We start from the raw sequence: 23,404 nt of genomic DNA, 5'->3' as shown, positions 1-23,404 counted from the left end.
TGACTCACAGTCAAGTGATGCACTGGGCGTCATTCCGTCCTCCCCTTTGATCCCCACCAGCTCTGAGCCAGGGCTCACACAGAATTTTCCTGTGTTCATAGGATTTCTTTCCAGCTGACAAAGCAGATCCATTCTAAGGATAAACACCAAACTCAAACAAAACTCAGGGTTTCTCGTTTGTTTTCTTGCTAAAAAAAAAAAAAAAAAAAAAAAAATCATAACCATGAATAACTCAAAAGATAATGTATATTCTGTTGTTGGGATATTAGGCTGCAGAAATCCAGAGGCAAACATTTAAGTCACTGGCTTAATTTATTAAAAAAAAAAAATGAGAACAGAATGGAGATGAGCAGAATTTTCTGAGAAGCTCTCTCAGAGCTCTGGATCCAGCCCTGGCGGTGCCCCTTGAAGGAGCCTGCGGATGTGACCATCCATGTTGAGGGAAGAAGATTGGAGGCTGAGGCCTGGCGACACCCCATGGTGACAGGTGTTGATGCCCCTCCCTCAGCGGGAAACTGAGCAGCTCCTTGAGCATTTTTTGGAGGTTTCATCACCTGAGATTCTCAAATGAGGCCCAGGGCTGCCTGGGGAGAGTAGGGGCACCTACAGGTAGGGGAGGGTGAAGAGAGTGGTCCGCTAGCGTACAGGACAGCTCCCCAAGAGGGACAGATGGAATTGAACTAAATATTAAATATCCTATAAGGACGAAAGAAGGGAGAGTAAAAGATATTAATTAATTCATAATGGTTGACCTTATAATGGTCCAAAAACACAAATCTTGCAAATCACTGAAAGTTATCTAAGTCTTTTTTTAGCTGTCTTCACTTCTGAAGTCTTGCTTCTGAATTTGTCATGATTCTTCTCAAGGCGGGTGGGGGTGCTGGGGACCCTGTGCTTCCAGTGCAGCTCTAGACAAGCTTCCACAGCTTCTGCAGATCCCATGAGGAGGCTGAGTGCAGGCCTACACTGCTGCAGTTAATGAGCTTTGGCTCCCATAGGAGCCCGCTGGCCAACCTGAGGACCACAGCAGGCCCAGTTCACCTAAGCAATTAGACCCTGATTAGGTGATTATCTTCTTTACAGATGGGAAGGAAAGCATGAAAATGAAGTGGGCAGATGTAAAGAGACCGGCAAAATTCACGTGAAGGTGGATCTCAAATACTACCGACCGACTGAAGTGGTAAGAACCCTGACTGGCCCTGGTGCGGGCCACCCTCTCCCAGGATGCCTGCCGCCAACCGTCAGTGCTGTCTGCGTGCCTCTTCGGCACCCTTCAGAGGGCATTTCCCTAGCCTGAACCCCATGAGTTAAATCTGCGGTACTGTGGTCTCCCCAAAGTTCATTGCTCTATAAGGAAAGCTGAGAAACACACCCAAGGAAACAGTTGATTACAGAAACGGAAGCTCAGTATTGGCCAGTCTCATAGCATTAGTATGTTCTAGGCTGACCTCTGAGACTCACAGGACCTCTGATTTGTGAAGCCCACCTAGACCTGCAGGGTTCCTGGGGTCTGGAAAGCCACAGACCTCTCCAGCTTTTCCTGTGCACGCTCATGGATGCATACCTGTGTGAATATATACACCTGTCTAACTCATAAATGATCTCCTTCAGGGCTGGGGATGGTAGCACACATCTGTAATCCCAGCGCTCAGAAGGCTGAGGCAGGAGGATCACTGTGAGTTTACGAGCAGCCTAGGCTACAAAAAGTGAGACCTTGTATAAAAAAAAGAAAAGCAAACCTGATCTGTCTGAGCTCAGGGACCACCCTACCAATGAAGGTCTCTCTGGGCAATCTATTGGCACCACTGAAATAGCTTCCATTTCCAAATGGCCAAATGGCATGCCACACGACTCCATTACAGTACCTGGCATAATCACTCATTTACAGATCTTCTTCCTTTAGAAACTTAGAAAAATAAGACTGTTACAAGGCAGATGCTTAATAAATACTGATTGGTAGGTTGTTAGATAAAATTTGAAATACAGACATTCTTGTAGTAAGAAATGTCCTGTAGATTGTTTGTGTCAATAGTATACATCATTGCATTCATTGTGTCTTTGCCCCTGTGTATAAAAATGTGTCATATGGTGTTGTTGGTCCATTCTTGCTATGGTGACAAAACTCAAGATATTCAGTTTAGTATGAGTGTACAAAGGTAATGGCAGTGTCTTTAGAAAGGAACATCAGAGTGTGGTGGTTGCCTCCTAAAGTGCACATTAACTGTGAAAATAGTTCGAACCAGATTCCTGTGTGTTATCCAGCCTTTCAGAGGTTAGAAAGTCCAGTGAGGAGAGGCCCATGGGTATATTGTGAGTATATTGTCATTAGCCTCCCGATGAAAAAGCTGTGCCACCGACTCTGCGCACAGAAAAAATTCAAAAGCAAAGGAAGTCACGGAGCAGGGAGAGGGCGGTGCAGGCGGCGCTGTCTGGGCGCAGGGTGCGGCTGGCTTTGACACAGCCAGCAATTGTTCCTATGGCTGAGGGCAGTGGGTGTGCCCAGGAGAGGATGTGCCTGTCCCTGGGGGAGGCAGATACCAGCCCACTGCTGCTGACACAGCAAGGGCAGTGCAGAGCACCCCAGGCATAGCACCCTGCAGACTCCCCCAGGTTCCACGGTGGTTCTGGAACACAGCACGACCGCATAGATGGGCACACACAGCTCTCCTCGCAAAGCAGTGATCACGATCACGCTAGGGTAGGAATGTTGCAAAGTCAACCAAACACCAAGTTCTGACAACAGCGTAAGTGTGGCTTTCTCTCCTCAACACCAAAATAATTTGAAAAGCTAGGAAATCATTAAGAATGGCTTGTCTGTCATTCTTACTTAGGCAAGGTGTGGAATTGATAAGGACACAGAACAAAGGAATTTGTTGAACAGGAAAAGGACCCTCAGACTGACAAGACCGCTCTTGAATCCCAGCCGACCCCCTTTCCTCCATCCCTTCCCATGTCTTTTGTTCATTCAGATGCTATCGTCATACCTGTTCTGCCACTCTGTTGACACCAGCATTGTTTGGACATAGAGTGGTGTCTGGTTTCATAGGCCGGCTTCCTTTTTCCACCACCTAGTGCTCCCCAAGACCCCTTCCTACCTGTCTCTGGCTCTGGAGCTGCATCTTGTCCCCCTTGTCTGGGCCTCAGCGCTGTGTTGTTTTTGGCCGCTCCACTTGTCTCAGTATCCCACTGGCTCTCCTTCGCCAGGTGGTGAGGCTGACTCTTCACCTCACCCCTCAGGCTGCAAGGCCTCCTTCAGCTTGGATGGGTTGCAAGCCTGCAGAGCTGCCTGCGAGGTAAACGCGCTCTTCCAGTGGAAAGGCAACCAGAATGATGGCTGTGCTCTAAATGGGCTTTTGCCCTGAAGCCTCTCTGAATTCTTCCTGTGGCTCCTGAAATGTCTGGCACATCTCTGAGGTTCCAGCCCACACAGCAGGGCAGAGCTGGGGCACCCCACCCCTCCCCCAGGGCCTTGCGCACTGACATCTCTGTCCCTGTTGCACCTGCTGAAGCCTCTCTCCCCTCCCCAGGATTCTGGGAGTCTGCTCTCCCAACCAGCTTTGGCCCTCTGTCCCCCAGCATCTTCTGCAGTTGGGGCCCTTGTGGCCCAGAGCATGAAGTAGGGCTGAGAGTGGCTCAGTGATAGAGTACTTGTGTTTGCTCAAGATTCTGGTTCTATCCCCACCTCCCCCCCCCAAAAGGTGTAGACTAGATCTTATAGTCAGATGGTTCCAGAAGACTGATTTTTAAAAAAATGAAAAAAAAGAATATTTGGAAAAAATATTTGGCATGTTGGGTCTCAGAACACTGATACTCTAAAGCAACAGGAAGTAGAGTCTTGTATTGTTTTTTCATAAGCTTCAGCCTGGTCTTAACCAACACCCTTCCGTCTTCAAAGGCAGGTACTAATCCAAAGGAGGCCCCCCATGACTCCGAGCAGAGCTTTGTTTGCTGTGTACTGATAATTATTTTCCTTGTTGATGTAACCACCACAAAACCTTAAATCCACCTTCTGTACAGCATGAAAAGTTTTCATTCTGGTCTCCAGTGTGCAACAGCTGGATGCAGTCACATTTTTTGATGCTCTACCTATGAGCCTCTGGGCTTTCTTTAGCTGTTGAGGAGTTTTTGCTAATACAAAAAGCCTGATCTTGGACATGACACTTCAGACTTCCCATTGCCCCGAACTGCAAGATTCGCTGATGCCAGTATTAATACTTGAGTTCTAAGCTGCTCCACACTCCTGCCCTGGGCCGAGAGTGCAGCTGAGTGGTGGAGAGATTGCCTAGTGTGTATGAAGCCTGAGATTGCATTCCCAGCGCTGGGGAAGAAAACAAACCCATGGGTGCCCCGCGTGCAGCTTTCTGTGTATTTGGATGTTGCCACGCTGTTTTATTGCACTGTGTGTTCACTTCTGGAGAGGAAATAGTATTGTGTTTAAATGTGAACCCTAGGGCCAGACTGCCTGAATTCAAAACCTGTTAGTGACTGTGTGACCTTAGGCAAATTGCTTAACTTCTTGGTGCCTTTATTTTCCTCATTTTAAAAAATAGGATGAATAATAGAGCTTTTGTCAAAGAATTGTTGGAAGATGAGTGGAGTCAGTTACCCAGTGTCTGGCCCACAGTGACTACCCAGTGCTGGACCTGCTGTTCCTTAGGTTCCTCATTCATTAAATATCTGCCAAGCAGTAGATCCCGGGACCGAAGTGAAGAGCAAGGAAGACTCGGTCCTCGCCCTCCTGGGAATCCTAGCTGTGGAGGTGATGCTGCTCCTGGAATTGGAAGCCTTTGGAAAAGCAGAATGGTGAATGATATGGACAGAGCAGGGAGAGTAGATAATAAAGGGGGATCAGGCTTCTCACAGCATCAGTGCGCACCTAACTTGGCTGTGCTTATTCTGTTTCCACGGTCATCTTCTGGAGCCTCAGGCTGTAGGGTCAGTGCCTGTTCAGTGGTTCAGAAATACCACGTAAGGATGAAGAAATGGGTTTATGAACGTGTGCCTATTATTTAATTTAAATAACCACAAAATGTCTTCTTTTTCTTTGAGAAATTTTAACTTGGAAAATTCACGAAGAAGGAGTTCGTACAGTATTCACCCTCATATATCCAAATGTTTAACCACGTCACGTGAGCGCTATAAAAGCAAGAAAATGACTTTTCTTTTTAAGTGAAACAAACACTCCTTTTTTTCTTTTTTTTTATTCTGTAGAAGATTTTAGGAAATGGGGTAAGACACACCTTCACAAACCAACGTCAAGAACTTTTCATGAAAAATAACTTAGCCAGCCTGGGGATTTAGCTCAGCGGCATAAGCACCTGCCTTATAAGCAGGCGGTCGTGAGTTCGATCCCTGGTACCGATAAAAAGGAAAAAGACAAAAAAAAAAAAAAAGAAAAAGAACTTAGCCTAAATTCTTAGCTGATACTAAATAATACTAAATATCTGTATCATTTTTCTTTAACATTAATTTTTCTTCCTGTCATATTTCTGATGTCCTGAATGTGATTTATTTTTATTTACTTATTTTATATTTATTCCTACTTATTATAGCTATTATATAAAATCGTGGATTAAAATATAGAATTATGAAGGCAATGATTTCAAAAAAATACAACAAGCTAATTAACACACCTTCCTCTAGTTAAAAACTCACAGCCTATTTTTAATCAGATTACCATACGCTTGTCTCCTCCTGCTCCCCACAAACCTTTCCTAATATTTTCTGTAAGCGATGTTAAGTTAAATGGCCTATAATTGCTCGCTCCATCGCCTAGCCCTGCTTAAAATAACGATATGTAACACTGTGCTTAGGAATCCGATCTGTCATCAGAGGACTTGTGTAAATACTACCTAGGGCTTCTCTCCGCTGCGTCTGTGTTTTGGGGTGAAAAGCCCTGAATGTGTTCACTATACTAGTCTTTTGTCCTGAAACTGTCCCCCTCTTCTGCCATAGCTGTCCTCACTACCTTCTGCACTTGCCTGCCAAAGCAGGAAATGCAGGGCATCTGCCTCTGTCCCTGCATCTGCTACAAACCCATCTTCCTGGGCCCTGATCCTTCTGACCTCCAAGGCTCTGTCCTCCCCTCCATGCCTCTCTTTGTTCTGGCTAGCACTGGTGGGAGCTGGGGTCAGGGGCCACAGAGAGCAGATTAGGGTCTGGGCCTCTCTTCCGGTACTCCTGGGCCTGTGAAAGAGAAGCTAAATGAGCTGTCCCGAAAAGGCCCTCCACTGCCCTCAGACCACAGCAGTGCAGAGCCCGTCTGCAAGGCGGGATCATAGTGCTTCCTCTCGGGTAATTATTCTCTGGAGTTCTTGCGACTGGTGTTTTATAAATAGTTTATATCTCTAAATCACTGTTTAGATATTTTAAGCCTCCCTCTTAGGCTCCTCGTACTAATCTTTATATCCTTCCTTAATCACATTGGCCTTTTCTGCCCTTTTCCTTCCTTGGACTTAAGTGAGAGAGCTTTAAGTTTCAGTCTCTTCAGTTGATTCTCAAATATTCCCCTGTTTTCCTCCTCGGTAGGATCCCATCCAAAGCCCCAGGGGCAGATAGCATTCCTCTGGAAGTCTGTGAGCCTTCCTCAGTGGGCTGTCCCCCCAAGAGCATTTCTTATCTAATGAAATAATAATTGTGTACTGGTTACAATGCCCTCAGCTTCCTCTCATTTTTTCCTTGGAAGTTCTTTTCTTTTGGTCAGGTTAGAACAGAATTATATCATTAAGGACTCAAGAATCTGTATACACAGCTGTTCACCTTCCCTTGAATTTTTTTTCATTTATAAGGTTACCTGGTATCCTTAATGTCGATACATTACTTGCACAAGTAGATGATTCCTATAGAATCTGTATTTTTCCAAAAAGTTATCTAGGTAGTGACTCTTTAGATCTATCATCAGTGTTGACCAACCTCTTGACTTCTACAAAATAATTTCCATTACCTTACAAATAATTTTCATCATTTTAGAAATTCACTTAGCACTTGCAGTAGGTTGAGGTCAGCATCTGCCTCGCTACCTCTGACCTAGGCACCCCAGTATCCATTCAGCTCTGATGCTGCCGGCTCTCTTTTCATCCTAGCCAATATTCTGAAATTCTAAAAACGGTTATTGTCTAGGTTTTTAAATTTTTGTTTTACAAGTCAGTAATACTGTTCTTATTCTATCAGGCCACACTGACTTTCTAAAATCAATGTAATTCAAACATCTCCACGCGTGGAGACTCAGGAGAAACCGACTGTGCGATCCCCCTTCACTCTAACGTGTCTTACACTCCCAGTGGAATGACTGGTTCTTTACCAAACCTGATTTTCCCCAACACATTACTTCCTTGGAAGCAGTTGCTCTCTAGATCCTGAATACTCTGGCCCATTAAGGGGTAGCTCACACATAGCTCCTCCGGGCGCCTCTCTACTGTTACCCTGGGTGCCTCCTCCTGCCTTGCTCACCCCTGCAACCCTAGCTCATGCTAGGATGGCTCTGCATTCTCTGCTGCATCTGTTAGCAAAGCTGTCGCCCGTCTGACTCCTTGATCATCCACCTCCAAGTGTCCTGTCTCCTCTCAGTGGTCTCCCCTGGCTTGGTCACTGATCTGGCCTGCAAACAGTGGTGACCAACATACTTGGCTACCCATGAAGTCTTGGAAACTATCCTTCAAGGATAGGTGCTGTGCTCCATAGCAAAATCCAGTTTGGCATTTTGTAATGCTGGGTTAAATTGCTAGTTTCTTAGGTAGGTCCAATGTGTCCTGCTTCCTAAAGACCTGGAATAAGAATACATACACTTAAAAAATAAGTAGGTGCCCCAAAGTTTTCAAGGTTTTAGTATTCATACAGACCATCCAGCCATGCCTTGCTGTGTTCATTGAAATATCATTTTGGTTTACCTTCACCTTCTTGGAAGTATATCACTATGTACAAATAAAATATCTTATTGATAGAGGTCCTTAGACTTTTACTGAATCCCTGCCATTGAGGCCGATGCCACCTTTAGTACTGTGACATACAAAGATGGCCCAGCAAGTCCTTGTCGGTTGAATGATAGGCAGCTGGGATACTGCAGGGAGCGCGGAGCACAGTCCCACCGACACAGAAGCACAGGGCACTGCAGAGAAGGGGAGCTGCCCAGAGGCCTCTGGGGAGAGGCAGGACTGGGCTGAGCAACAGAGGATGGCAGATGCAGAACCCAGGTCAGAGAAAGGGTGGGGACTGGTTTACAAGAGGAGGTGTCACGGAGCTCTCAGGAGCACCAGTGGAGCAACACCGAGCAGGAGGCAGGGCTGTGGGCCTGGTGCAGACAGAGGAAGAGGTCAGGACCCAGGCCAAACATGTGAGAGGTGAGGCTGAGCGGTGAGACTGGCTCCCCAAAAGCACCTTGCAGGGGTGGGGGAGGGGAAGAGGATCAAGCACAGCCAGTGCAACAAAGCCAGGTGAATCTGAATTCCAAGGGCTAGGAATACATTCTGAAAAAGTGAGCTAAGAATTCACAGAATCCACAAACTGAGCACTTGTGTCCTGGAGCCATAAGGGCTGTTTCTACCCTCTCCCACCCCAGGTAATCATTCTCTGCCTCAGGCTCCTGCGGGACTGAAGGGCTAATACCAGAGGTTTCCACTCCCTGGCAAGTGATTACTGCATCTCGGTCCAGGCCATGGAGTCCCAGTGGCAAGCAGAGACCCTATGGCCAGCTGATGCATTCTAGAAGTCAAGTTGCAAAGCATTTCATCTTTCTCAAAACATGACAGAGCTTATGTTACTGTAAGCTGCTTTATTACCATCCTCTTTGTTAATTATCATCATTTACTACTGCGAAATCATTAGCTATCAAGAGATAACTTTTGAAAGGAAACTCTGGACTCTCTAAGCCCCAAGATTGTCTTTTATTTATTTTGCTCTGTGCTTAGATAACTTCAGGCAGAAAAATTATTTGCTCCTTAGTACTGGCAGCTCTCAACTTCTTTCTTGACCCCATGGTAGAAATGACTGAGGTGAAGCGTAAGTGACCCTGTCTTTCGTTCTGCCAAAGCCAGGAGTTCCTAGGTGCCAGGAGAGGTACTGCAATCCAGCCAATCTGTGGCTCCTCCTGGAACTGTAGTACTGCCAGCAGGTGGGAATGCAGCCACCAAGGAGAAAGTCTTGAGCCCCGACCTGCTCTAGTTTCTGTCTGCTGGCCACCCCCTTCACTCATCCCTCAGTAGTCTTTCTACCAAAAGCTACGTGTGTTCTCATTGCACTGACAAAGCACATGGCACTCCTGCAGGCTACAGTCTGTGGATCCCATTGCTGCCGAACAAATCATCGCAAACTTTACAGTAGCTTAAAGTTACCAGGATTGGTCATCTTGCAGGTGTGGAAGGCTGAGTCTGAGTTACAGGGGAGAAGCCACTGGGTCCATGGCCGTGCAAGCTTGTGCCCTCTCATTGCACCTGCACATTGTATTGTGATGCGTCACTTCCACCAGGGAGTTTGGGGGAAAGAGTGACCTTCAATGCCCTGTGTAGCACCTGGCACTTAGTGTGTGTGTGCACATCACCAGAGAACCATCTCCCAATGCCCAACCAGCTCTGCTGCAACCAAAATTACTCAAAGCCACATGCTAAGCTGTATTTCTATGGATGAAATGTGAAAATAATAGCCTCTTTTGATTTGTATTTGAGGTTCAATGGCAAGATATGTGTTAAAATCCATTCCCAGCATACACGAGTGCAACCAACTCTTAAAATTTGTATTCCATTCTAGACCTTCATCTCCATCAGCTCCCTTTTGCTGGCTCTTTCGTTTTCTTCCCCTTGGTTCTCTCCTTGTGTTTTGCTCGTACTCTCAACTTCATCTTTCCTGAAGCTCTTGGTTTCATAGGCTTAGCTTTTCCCATTGCTGTCCTGTAACCTGCTCTTTAATGTGCCCTGCCCCTCTCGAGCACAAGCTGATCATTGCAGGGCTATTGGTTCCTGGGTGCCCTTCACAGAGGAGCTAGTGCTGGTGGTGTCTGAGTCTTAGGCATGCCTGGTGGGGGGATCTGCCTGCTGCAGAGAGACTTCTACAGCTCTGGTCCCTGACGGAGAAGTGCCCACCCTGGCTGCCATCTGTCCTGGACCCACCCTGGGCCTGTGTTCCTGTAGCAGTCATCCAGCCTTCAAGATGCACACATACCTGTCCAGCCTCACACTTTGCCATGTTCTCTTGCTCTCCTGTCTCTAAAACTCTCTGAGTGAGAACATGCGAGGTAAGCACCAGGCACTGGGTGGCTGCTACTGGTACTGCGTTTATGGTGGGGCAGAGCCTGCTAGAAAGCTGACAGCACATGGGCACTTCCCTTCCTCACATGCAGTCTTCTGTGTTAAAATAAGTGAGAAACTTAAATATGCTGCTATGTAAGATGAATCTGAGTCACGTAGGGTAGTACTGTATCCTCTAAAGTCAGCGGGGGCGCCTGCCTATGTTCTCCATGATGTTGTCCTCCGTGTGCCTCCATTTTGGTGAGAAATTCAGTCAGATGCATTGCAGTTGGCTACCGCAGATGCCCAAAATACGGTTTTCTTTAAGATTGTCTTTCCCACATGTAGAAATGAAAGGCCCAGTTGAGCATGGCTCTTGCTAAAAACTGTTTACAGTAAGGACATGAAGCAGTGGGGGCTCCAGGTCAGTGCGAACAAAGACAAAGATGAGGATGCAAACAGTTGCTCACGCCTCGTGCTGCCGAAGCAGGCCATGCAGCCCATCCTGAAGGCAGCATCGGCTGCTGCCAGGGCCAAGCAGGGAGGTCTGCTGGTCCAAACCTGCTCTTCGAGATGAGATGAACTAGTGGCTCCACCCACCGTCCACCAGGTGGGAGAGCTTCCTGCCGTGCTGGTGAATTGTCTCTTCTCACCCACAAGCAGGAAGGAGGCGGCCACAGGGCAGGGCTGCTCAACAAGCAGCCCAGCAAGGACCCTGCATGGGTGTGTGGTGGGTGCCGGGAGCAGCCAGGGCTTGCAGCCTCTTGTTACATGGGTACTGAGCAACCCTTGAGGGATCTCAGCAAGGAGGTGCAAGGATTACACCCCCTGGAATTCACCAGGGAAGAAGGATAGCAAGTCCCACAGGCTGAGAAGAATTCGGGAAATGGCTTTAGTGTGACTTCATTGAGGGAGTTTGTGGAAAGGCTAGCACTTATTTTCTGCATGTGGCCTGCCTGGCAGAACACAAAGCAATGGTCATTGTTGGTCCCTTGAGAGTGTCCACTGAGGGTCCATGCCTTGTGCTGTTTCCAGCTCATCAGTCCCACGTCATCAGCGAGGTTCTTAGAGCCTTTGTTTACAGAGTGATCGCTTTGGCCTTGGCCTGCAGCTTACTGCAGCAGAGACACTTCTGCTCCATGTCCGATGCATCCAAGGACGCTTGTCAGAGTTCTGATCATCTCACTCTGTGGCCCTCCCCTACTACATAATGTGCATAGAACTCTGCTGCCGCCTCTGCTGAAACCCACATTTCGCAACATGTTGACTCCTACAAACAATCTCCTTTCCTTTTCTGCTTTTTTCATGGAGCTGTGTTCTTTAGGAATTTGGACATGTTTTTTACTCTTATATTCACCTTCATAATTTTTTAAGACAGTCGAACTTTATTTTGGAGTCCCTCATACTTTGTGGGCAGCATCAGAGACTTCAGAGTACGGCATGGACACATTCTAAGTCACTGACTGCTCCGTGCTTCTGTCCACGTGAGTGACATTTGCACCACAGCCTTAGCTGGAGGGGATACGTCAGGATTGTGGGTTTGCCTTTACTGTTATTTATGTAAACCATTGACAGTAATATTAGTTTATTCATCTGAAGGAAACAAGAGAAGACACTTTGGTCACAATAATTAAAGGTTAAGACAGAAAGCAGCATTTCAAAGTTCCACACTGGTTATCTGCATCTTCCACTTCACACACCATCTCGGCTTGCCCATCTTCTAAATGAAGGTGATTACACTAACCTTTTCGAAAGTACTGGGAGGTTAAATTAGTGTTTGTGAAATGTATTGAGATCTTGTGATTAAAGCTGGTGTATAATATTGCAAACCAATGTGTTGCTTATCAAGGAGTCCGGATTACTCTGACTGAGCGACCGGGCATCTCTTGTGTCTGCTGGAAAGTCCCCACCTCTGCTGTGCAGTTCCCACTCCTGATCCTAGAGCTGTGCCCAAGTGTTGAAGAGGGTTATAGTGTAGGTCACAGTCCTGGAATGGTAAACAGGGGAAATGTGTCAGGCATTAGCTCATGCTCAGGTGAGGGTTGTGGCCAGGTTTTGGGGACATATCTTGCAGGTGACTGCATCAAAGCCTCTGGCAGATGCCACTTCCCTAGGATGTCACATACAGCAGCCCCAGATGCCCATGTTGGTGTCTACTATGCCAGAAAACCGGTCCTTTCACTCAGCCACCGCAACACGCACTGCCTGCTGAGATGGCACACCATAAGCCTCCCAAGTCAGGTGGGCACGGAAGGGTACACAGTTCCACCAATGAGACAGACAAGCCAGGTAGAGCCAAGACCAGGCCTGAACTTCTATGCTGAAGATCAGAGGGGACCAGGTGCACCATGGCTTCAGGACAGACAGTGGCAAAGCAGGTTCCTGGTCGATTTTCTGCCCTCACTGCCTTTTGACTGCAAAGCCCAGTCTGTGGTGGATGTGTGCCCAGGTTTCCTAAGTGGTCTTAGAACATGACTGACACCAGAACCCCCATTTTCCCCTGGCAGAGCTGCCACCCTAAGCAGAAGTGTTGCCATGCTTTGCTGAGGGTCAGTACCATAGCCTGTGCTTCCTACACCTGGCGCCTCTGCCTCTACCAGAAGGCTGTTGTCAAAACCGTGCTCCAGCTCATCCTCCACCTAGCTGAGTGGCAGCCTTGAATGCAGGCCCCTTCACTGGCCATCTGAGGTGAGGGATGGCTGTGCCCGTGGTGCGCAGCCAGGAAGCAATGCTGACAGCTGAGTTATCCCTGACCTTTTAGGTTTCGTTAACCTCACTGAAAGTGAGATAAAAGCCGATCTGTCCAGGGGGAAAACACTCAGAATGCAACCCTGGGTGTATAATTGTAGGGAGTCCTCATTCCTTTCCAGTCATCCATGCTGAGCAAACCAAACTGCAGTGCCACAATGGGCCCTGGGTGTGCTCACCAGGGAGTTCCCAGGCTTGCCCTCCGCACACCCGTCTTCAGTGCCCCTGCTCTCACTCGAGTCCCTCCTGATGACGTGTCTCACACACACACACACACACACACACACACACACACACACACCCCTCACCATGACTGCAGTGGAGCTCCCACACAGATTCACATGCTCCCTTTCTCAACGGAGCAGTGAGGGCACATGGGACTGTCACTAGATCACTTGCCAACCAAAGCGAACAGAGACAGAGTTTGTGGCTAAGCAGCCAGAAGGGGCCTCCAGGTCTGGAGGAGCCACCCCTTTAGCTGCTTGGAGGTGAAATCACTCAAGTCCTCACTGAGACCTCCCACGGGCAGCAGCTCCTGCAGTGGACCTGAGGCCAGGACAGGCTCAGCCCTGCCAGGTACCGGGCAGGCGTCCCTGAGACCCAGAACTGCAGTGACTCTCCGTGCCAGGCACCCAATCGCTGAGTGAGACTGCGTTCTTCAGCTCACAGCGGGTAGGTCGGCTGTGTTCTCAGGGAGCACCCACACCGCATGAGCCTCCTGGCTGCTGGGGTAGGACCAGAAGCATCGCTTTCCACTCTCAGAGAGCCAGGCAGCCTGAGGTGCACATCCCCGTGGAGCAGCAGTGATGAGTGGGGATCTTGGGGCATGTCTAGCTGCAGCGCAGGCCATGACTTCAGGGGTGCGATGCTGTGTGGAACAGTTTTGAAAGGACTAAAATAATTTACTTGAGGTGTACTTCTTCAGGCTGCGGCCTATGTTAGCCGTTTTTTTATACATTTGTACTCTTTTCTGGCCGTTCCCAGAAATGAGTCTGCCCTAAAGGCAGAGCTTCTGCACAAGTCACAGGCTCCGTGCTCTCTGCTCTCAGGCCTCTGCCACAGATGGCTGGGACAGAGTCACAGCCAGAAAACCAGTAGCACTGAGCGAAGACATCACTTTGCTCCCCAGATTTCAGGATTCTGTGCTGAAGCCCAGCTCTCAGGCCCAGCCCTACACCCTGACTAAGGCCTTGATGCTCTATGAAGGCCTCTTTTCTCCTCGTTCCTCTGATGCGAGCCGCTAGGCCTGGGCCAAATCTCCTGCTCACTCTGCTTTGCCTGTGTGATGAGCCCTGACCCTGGGGACGGACAGTAGACATGGTGCCATGCTGGCGGACTGGGCCGCTGGCAGACTTTCCTGCTGTTCCTGTCCTCAGCTGGTGTGGCACAGAGTTGCGCTGTCACTTCCTCCACCTGCTTGGGGAGCAGAATCTCGCCATCTTCATCTCAGTGAGGAAACTGAGCTGCTAAGAGCCAAGTGGTTCATCCAAGGCTACAATGGGTGGCATGGCCGGTTCCAGGCCGCTCCTCCCCTTTCCTCCAGGATCATGTGCCCTGGGTCACAGGCAGCTCTGCCTTCTGCTACACAGCCCTCAGGGTTGCCTCATCTTGGTGTCCTCTAGCTAGGCCCCTGGGCAGTGGCTCCGGAGGGCAGGCGGTGGGCACATGGATCCTCTGCACATCTGCCAGCCTTTCTCAGTGCAGCCCCGGGCACTGAGACCCAGCACTCGGGCCACAGCTGCATCAGGGGTGGTGACCCTGCCACGCCCTGCTGCAGAGCTGAGGCCCTAGAATGTGCTCAGCCCATCTGGCAGCATACAGATAGCCAGACCTTCTCCCTGGCAGCTAGGGCCCAAGTATGGAGCCTCCGAAGGGTCTCCTGGGAGTGGCAAAGGTCAGAGCCCAGTGGTGGCTCTTTGTCCAGTGACTGGCACTTCTGCCCTCACTGAGCAGAGCCATGTCTGGTTTACAGTTGGATCAGAATCCATCTGGGAGCTGCAGCCCCCAATGGCACTTTGTATTCAAGCAGCAGCGCTCCAGGGAAGGAGTGTGGCCAAGGCCCAGCCCACTGGCAACCACTGGCCTTGCTCAAAGGTGCCTTTGGGCCACTTAGACTAGCCTGGAGTTCATGTCATGAAAAGAGTTTAGCACTCCATAGAAAAGTGCTTGCCCACTACACTCAGGTCCTGTGTTGGATCCTCAGCCCTGCCATTGAGATTGTAACAGGAGCAGTATGAGAAAACCCAAACCTGCTTCATCACCTTTCCCATGTCTGATGTCGCTGGTGCATTCTGTCCCTGTCGGCAGAGCTGAACTGTGCTGTTGTCTTCCTCTTTCACTCCTTGGTGACCTAGTATCTGCCTGCGGGCACACTGTGCTGTCCTCACCCCATCACTGTACTGACAGCACCCAGGGAGCCCACCTTGCAGGGCCCCTCACTCCTCTTTGGCCTTCAGCTACTCTGCACATGCACCACTGCTCGCGGGGAATGCAGCCTGCCGAGGAACAACGCTTCAAGTGTCAGAGAAGTTACAGCCTCCAAGTTGTTTTTCTTCCTTCCGCTAAGACACCTGAAGATGCTGTATGAGGTTTTGCATGCTCTTCTGGCGTGGTGAACAGAAAGCTCCTTCTCTGCGCCCTCTGCCCCTCGAAGGGTGTGGCCCAGTGAAAGTCCTGCTTGGTGCCTCTGGATGGTTCCCCTCTCCACCACCATGGCCCAGTGAGTGCTGAATTTGTTGATTCTTCTATCACTTACTTATACCTTACTTTATTCCAGAAAATATTTACAAACACCAAATTATCCATGTGAATAGTAAGGATACAGATTGGAAAATCTTTCATACAGTAACAGATTTGGTATTGGAAAAGATTTGTTCCCAGAAAGCATGTTTTCAATGATATTAGGGCTTAGTGCTACCAACAAGAAACTATTTTCCCAACAATGTATCTAACTGATAAAACTATTTTAGTTGTACCTCCTTACCAAATTTAAAATGGGTTTCTATGCAATTACATGTTTCAGGTTCCAAATTTGGATGGTAATATCCTGTGTCTGTCGAGAAGAGAGGTTAAAGAAGGACAAGAGGCTGGTGGTACTTCTGTCCACAGCCCCTGTGTGGCCAGCCTGTGCCAGGGCTCTCCTGGGGGAAAAGTCACAGGCCACCTCCTGCTAGCACTTCTGCAAGCACTGGCTCAGGGCTCCAAGTAAGGGCTTAGAGGACGCTGATCTGCTCCTCCTGCCAGCTTCGTGTAGCTCATAGAGTGAGCAAGATTTGTAGTGCAAGGTAGAGGATGGGCAAATAAATGTTTTTTTTTTTAAATTAGAATCTTTTCAGCCCATGTTTTGACTTTGAAACCTTGTGATCCGATTTCACTTTCTTAAAGTAACATAAAAAGTCTGGTTAACAGAGACATGGTTCTGGTGGGCACGATGGAGATGTAATTTTAATTCCTTCTCTTCCCAACCAATAATAATATTGAAATTTTGAGTAAACAACATTTGAGAGGTACTGAAACTTGAGATCCACTTAACTGCTAAACTACTACTCCGTTATCCACAAACCACTGGTTATAAACGTTTCCATGCCCAGTTCAGTTGCCGGCAGGAGAATTTGGAAAGTTACAGGCTAGGAACTAGTGAGAGATGCCAAATGCTCCTTTGCCTTCTCTAAAGATTTGGCATGGGGTTTGCCTTTAAATAATTTCCTATCTGCTAGACAGCACAGTGCTCGACCCTGCAGGATAACTGAGCACGATGCTTCTAATTCGCGTGGAGCGGCAAGGCCTTCTATTCAGGTTTCGGATGACTCCACAGAATGTCCAAGTGAAATGCTGGGGTTGGGAGAAGTGTGACCGGGAAAGCGGTGTGATCTGAGGCATGTGAGAGAAGCTACACACAGCGGGGAAGCAGTGAGAGGAGCATGACCAGGGATGAGCTTCAGACATCCCTGCCGTGGGACGCAGCGCTGATGGGGTCTGGTGACCAGCCTGTGTGGGGCTCCCCACCACTGTTCTGGGTTTTCCCAGTGTCCTCTGATGAACACATATGACTTTAAAAGATAAAGAAAATCCCACTAGACCTCAGCCTTGTGCTTGCCACTTAGAGAAAAGTGTGAGGAGAAGAGGAGGTTTTGGCAGACCCTGACCTAGAACAAGACAGCAGCAAAGCCTGGCTGCTTCCCTCCCCTGCCCTCCTGTGCCCACACCTCCACCCCACCCTCAGGCCTGAGACCTCACAGGTGACTGCTGCCTCTGCTTCCAGTCACCTCAGCCCTCCTCAGGGTCATCAGCCTGTGCTGCCACAGGACGCCCCACACATCCAAGCCTTCTCCCCCGCCAAGCCTGGGAGCATCTGTTCTGGAAGGCCTCCGCACCATGCTACGCTACGCCGGCCGCCTCCATCAGGCTGGCCCCAGCCCTGCATGGCGGGGTGCCCTGCTGCCTCCCAGACCTCCCTATCACGTCATTGCTGCCCGCCTCCATTGCAGGCCCTCCTCCCCCTAGTCTCAGGGTCAGTGGGGCTTCCTTCCTCACGGCCATGTCCTTGGCAGTCACCTGCTGGGCTCCTGAGTGCCTGTCCCAGGCATTCTGACTGCTCCACCAGCCTTCATAGTCCTCCACGTCTGGTCCCTGGCCATGCACACTCCCTGCACCAGCGAGGGCTACCATCCCCCTCTCCCAGACTTTCTGGGCTCCTCCTGGGCCCACATCCTCCCCAGCACTTGTTCTTCTTGTATCTGCAGCCAGCATCAGCATCCCTGTATTCCACCCTCCAGAAAATCTGCTGTTGACCAGTTGTTTCTTCAGTGGAGACCACATCTCTTACTGAAAAATGAAAAGCTGACTCTGTGGATCTAAGGCCACCTCTATTGCTGTTGAACCCTCTACCATGTCCTGACCCTATAGCAAACAGAAAAAGGCCATGGAGCAGCAGGGCCTGAGCCACAGGGAGTCAGCAGGCATGGATGCTCAGAAACCACAGACAGCATTAAAGGGCTCTGAAGCTCATTTCTACTATGAAGGTAAAAACAGAAGGAAATAACTTTAGCTCTAAATGGGATCTAAGCAACTTTCCATGGAAGGGACACAGCTGGACGGCAGTGCACATGGAAGGGGCATTGGCACTTGCCATCATCCATAGGCTCTGTGAGCACCAAGCCTGCGTGCTGCATCCTCGGATGTGCTTAGGCTTGGCTTCTTTCCTAGCAGACCTAGGTGGTGCTAGAGACAGGCAAAGGTCCTCAGGCACACCTGATGACAGTGGGGGGAGAGGGTAGAATAGCTCACACAGATCCTGGTGACACAGCAGGGACAGCGGTCAGCATGCCACCCTGTAAGGAAGGGGTCCTATTTCTGCACTGATACTGAGCAGTTAGAGAGGAGAAGGAGTGAGTCCATGTCCTGTGCATGCTGAGCACACGCTTGAGCACTGAGCTACTCTCCCAGCTCACAGGCAGCTTAGAATGGACTTCCGGCTAGTCCAAAAGAAGCAGTCTACCTAGCAAGTTTTTAAACTTTATTTTGAATTGGAGTCTGTCTGCCTGGGCTGGACTTGTCTCAGGAATGACAAGACATGTTTGGATATGTCCTGTTATCACTTTCTGGTGGAACTGGAGATAAGAAAGGTGAACTCAGGTAGGAACTGCCTGCCTGAAGAGTATTTGCAAACTATCAGTTAAGACATCTATCTCCCATGGGGGAAAGAGAGAGACAGAAAGAGGGAGGCAGGGAAGGAAAGTGAGGAAAGAATGCAAACCCCTGTGCTGGCTCTGTTTTCCCCACAGTGTCTGGCCCCATGGTCATTTCTCAGAGGAGTCACTGCCACTGTAGGAACCCAGTTGCACACACAAACTCACTGTGCCTCAGACACATTTCAGCCTCCTCAGCCCAAGTGCACAGCTGTAGCTGTATCTCTGGGTGTGCATTGCTTAGCACTTCATCTTTCTATATATACACAGACTGTGCTCCAGCTGTGTTAGGAAATCCTCTGTAGAAATTGTGACCTAGAACACAAAATCATAAGTTAGCACAGTTGTCTGTCAGCACTGACTGCGGCCGAGTTGTCAGAGACCAAGTTATCTGTCATAGAGAAGCAGCTCCCCAGATTGAGGTTCGGGTCACCAGCTGGGCAACAGGCAGACTGGTGCTATGCAGTTCAGAGTTCTGCAGCCCTGAGTGGTTGGCCCTTAAAAGCTCACCCTATGATCCTGGAAAAACCTCTTGAAGTACCTAAAGCCTTTCTGACATTCACTCTGGGCTCCAGCCCAAGCCCGTGCAGTTAACACCATTGTAACTAGCAGGGGCCGGAGAGAGTCAGAAGCAGCACCAGTGCAGCATATCTCAGTGGGGCCTACATCTTCTCTAAGGAACAAGGTTAGACCACATCCACCTGGCCGAGAGCTCTTTGTACTCCTGACTGCTGTCCCACCCATTGGTGAAATAAAAAACACAACCAGGTTTGGTGCTGGTAGCAAAGGATGTGGCACAGCGAGCTCTTGTGTGGGCAGAGGGTACTTTCAGTCAACAAGATTTGAGGGGAAGGAGCAGAAGACTGTTCCAGTCTTGGCACTAGCTAAGCCTTTCCATAGCCTGGCTGTGACTGCAAATCCACGCATCGTCCTGGGGTCCCTGTCACTCTCGACATCTTCACTTCTCCAATGGGGCAGGGCAAGCTGTACAGCCCCAGCCTGAGATTGCGTTAGGCCCCACTCAGACAGCAGCTGGCTATGGCATGTGGTGGGTGTTGGGGCACCTTTCCTTGGCCTCCAACTGGCAGAGCACAGGTCTCACAGCATCCGGTGGGGAAGACCAGAGAACCCCTCACACCCAGCTGGAAAGCCAGGGCACCCAACAGTCCCAAGGTGTCCTGAGCCCAGATAGGCTGTGTGTGTGCTGAACTCACTCTCAGCTGCTCTGAGAAAGCTGACCCCCTTTCCATTAGTATATGCAATGCTTCAGGTAAAAGTATTTATCTCATCTGTCATCAGTAAACAAAAAGAATTCTAAGGAATTTGCTCTAAGTTTACAGAACTGAAAGACATTTATAGAGGCATGGAAAAAAGAGGTTTATAAATACATTTATATAGGGGCTGAGGGTGGCTCAGTGGTAGAGTGCTTACCTAGCATTCATAAGGCCCTGGATTTAATCCCAACACCACCAAAAAGTATTGTAATTAGTATTTACATAATTTTAAAATAGTAAGACTTTGCCTTAGGGAGCTAAGATTTGATAGCGTAATATAAAAAAATAAGTGTAATACTTTTAATTCCCTGATCATAGACCAAAGTATTCATTTTTCAAAAATGTAATACACATGCTTTAAAACCATGCAAACTGGGCATGGTGGCACACGCCCACGATCCCAGCACTTGGGAGGCTGAGACAGGAGGATGGTTGCAAGTTCAAGACTAGCCTGGGCTACAAAGTGAGCTGAAGGCCAGCCTGAACTGCATAATGGGACCCTGTCTCAAGAAAAATAAATAAATAAGTAAATAAAATAAAACCGTGAAGACTGTCTTCAGGTTCCAACTTTAGGTGAATGTGGGGCTCTGTGAAAGCTGGTGACCTTCCACTCTAGAACTGCATCTGCAGTCCATGGGAGCCAGCGAGCTGCCAGAAGAGATTCTGTTGCTTTCATCTCATTTTTCAGGGCAGCACAACAGTAATTCTCTTTTTTTTCTCATGTGTTAAGATCGACATGCAATAAGGAAAAAAGGTATAAATTTGATCATATAAAAATTTACATAAGCAAAATTAAATGAAAAATACAAACTAGGGAAATGAGAAAGCACTTATAAAACATCTGTATCCCTAATAGGTGTGGAATTCTTAGAGAAGATTGTGAAAATACCTGGGCAAGTGGCACAGGTCACCAAAGAAGGAAACCAAAGCCACTTAAACACGCAGACAAAATTCCAAAACTGCTCAACATAATCTGGGGAGAAGCTATGGAAAAGCAGTCACTCTCATATTTTGCAGCTGGAGTTGTACAATAGTGCGGTCCCTGAGGGATGGAATCTGGGCAGTGTCTAAGAAGGTCACATGCCTACCAGCCCAGCAGTGACACTCCAGGGCTCCCTTTGGTTATTTGTCCCTTTGCAGTGCTCAGGGTTTGCAGTCCTTGTAGGGAGCTGGTCACGGACACGGGCATCTTAGTTCTGTTCTCATCCTCTTCCTCCTCTCTTTTTTTTTTTTTTCTGTCTTTTTCCTTTTTATCAGTACTGGGGATCATACTCACGACTGCCTGCTTGCAAGGCAGGCGCTCATGCCGCTGAGCTAAATCCCCAGCCCTTCTTCCTCCTCTCTTGGTTCCTTTCCCATGTGAGAAAGATTTGCTTCCCTTCTTTCTATTATATACTTTTTTTGGCCCTTTATAATTTGGGTTTCTTATATAAGAGAAACCATGGACGAGTTAAGCTTGTGTGTCTGAATTATTTCATTTAACATTATAGTCTCATTTTCTGTGGGAAGAGAGCAATGCATGCGCACAGGGACATGGTCGCAAATGAGAGACCTGTGTTTTGAAATAATAGATACAGCTGATGTGGAGAACCAGGGTCCACTATTCTCTGTGAACAAAGCCGACACAGGGATGGTGTTCCCCTTCTGATAGAGGCACAGGGTGGCGAGTCCGCAGAGAAAAGACTGTGGACCCAAGGGGCCTCCTTGCGATGCTGTTCATGGCCGGAAGCTGCTGAGGGGCAGCCTGGCGAGCCCCAATCTGTGCTCCGGTGCTGGCCAACCCAAGCTGGGGTTTCACACTTTGCTGCTCTGGTTGTTGAATAGAATAAGTTACGCCTGACCCTTCTCCTTGACCCAATTGCTTCCCATCAGATTTCCACAAAGGGAGCTGGGATGGGTCCCATTGAGACTGCCTGATGGACCACTGCTCAGCAGGGTGGCACCATCCGGGCAACGTCTGCACTGTGGCACACTGGATGGTACCTTCTGGCTTGCTGTCTGAGAGCATTCTGTGGTGCCCTCATCACACAACAGAGCACAGGGCACCAGAACTAAGTGCCACTCTGTGAGGTCACCCCTCCCTCCACCTAGCCCTGACACCGGTACACAGAAGCCAGTGTGGAACTTTTCCTGCCCAGCTCGGAGCTGAAGGACCACAGACTGGCCTTCACCTCCAAGGCAGAAGCAAATGACTTGGAGTTCATGAGACCTGCTGCAGCCATCCCTCCACACCCACCTCTCAAGATCCCCAGGAGTTAGGAGCACGACCTGATGTCCTCTCTGCTTCCAGTGCCCTCTATCACTCGTATGTGATGCTGGAAGACTGCAGATACCTTTCCAGCAAGCACAATCACCAAATTCAGAACAAAAATAAAACCTTCCAAAAAATCATTGATAACAAGGTGAGAGGCCAACATTTTAATATTTGTTTAAACAATATTTACTTTAAAGTAGTTTTAAACAATTTAAATGGTCTTACATAGATAAACAAGGAACACGGAAACTTTTTTTGAAGAAACTCATTTCCTGCACATCTATATAGTCTGATATTGCTGCTATGTTATTAACTGCAAGGTGTTTCAAATTAAACAGTATTTCCCCTGAGGGCTTTTAAATAGATGGATAAAATGGGTAAATGAGGTAGATCATGTTCTTGTGGCAGTTCTACACTTGGGGAACCTCCCTATGGGAAAGAATGCAAAGATATCCGACCTTTTAGGTTGTTTATGGAGGCCTGCATGACCTGCTGTATGCCCAGCCTGGCCTACACAGAGTGGGCAGAGCGGAGAGGGTGATCCCGGTGGATCAGACCAAGGGTCTAGAGAGACGGAGGTGGACCCCGGTCTTCAGATGGGCCTGGGCCCTGCAAGAATCCCTTAGCCACAGTTTGCCTTCCAAGGCTTCAGTTATCCACGGCCACTGGGCTCTGTCCCCTGAAGGTCCCTACTCTGCAGTGCCAGCTGCTTTCCTCTTCCCCTACTTCCGCTGTTTCCCTTTTTCTTTTCTTCTCTTCTGGGGCTCTTGCTCCTGGCCTGACCAGCAGTCTTCCTCTTCTCCTTCGGTTTCTTCCTTGGCATAGGGGAGGAGCAGTGCAGCATCTCCACCAGCTGCTCTCAGGTACCCCGGGCTGGATGGGCGCTCAGAACCGTGCCTGGCCGGTCTAGTGGACACACGGCACCTGCACAGCGCATCTGTATTTCTGAGATTGGTGAAAGCCCCAGGCTACCGTTCAGTGGGTGTGAAAATGTAGGCGGGTAACTTTTTCAGTACGCCCTGAGTCCGAGTGGCCCTGCCTGTTCAGAATGCTTGGCCAGGTGACAAGACGGCATTCACAGTCCTCAGGAGGAGCTTACTTATCAGCTTCTGAGTAAATATGCACCCCTTCCAAGGAAAAGAAAGGAGACTGGATCCAGAGTGCCAGTGTACAGTTCTCCCAGACAGAGCCTGGGCCTGGGCACCAGTTCCTCTCCTCTGTGCCAGG

The 23,404-nt window shown here is 48.9% G+C and overlaps 1 protein-coding gene across 2 annotated transcripts in view; it reads left to right on the top strand.

Moving 5' to 3' along the window:
• The window catches only part of Gmds (GDP-mannose 4,6-dehydratase), a 515,013-nt gene that overhangs the window by 425,299 nt on the left and 66,310 nt on the right, over positions 1-23,404 (top strand). For both annotated transcript variants that reach the window (XM_063259789.1, XM_013145063.2), the window contains one exon: positions 1,084-1,180. In XM_063259789.1, coding sequence (XP_063115859.1) covers positions 1,084-1,180 — 97 coding nt within the window. The remainder of the gene's footprint in view (positions 1-1,083; positions 1,181-23,404) is intronic.

This window comes from Cavia porcellus, unplaced genomic scaffold, assembly GCF_034190915.1.
Source record: "Cavia porcellus strain 051 isolate PalLab524CR breed Dunkin Hartley unplaced genomic scaffold, mCavPor4.1 scaffold_13, whole genome shotgun sequence".
Taxonomy (NCBI): Eukaryota; Metazoa; Chordata; class Mammalia; order Rodentia; family Caviidae; genus Cavia; species Cavia porcellus.
This window is presented reverse-complemented; position numbering and strand designations above follow the sequence as displayed.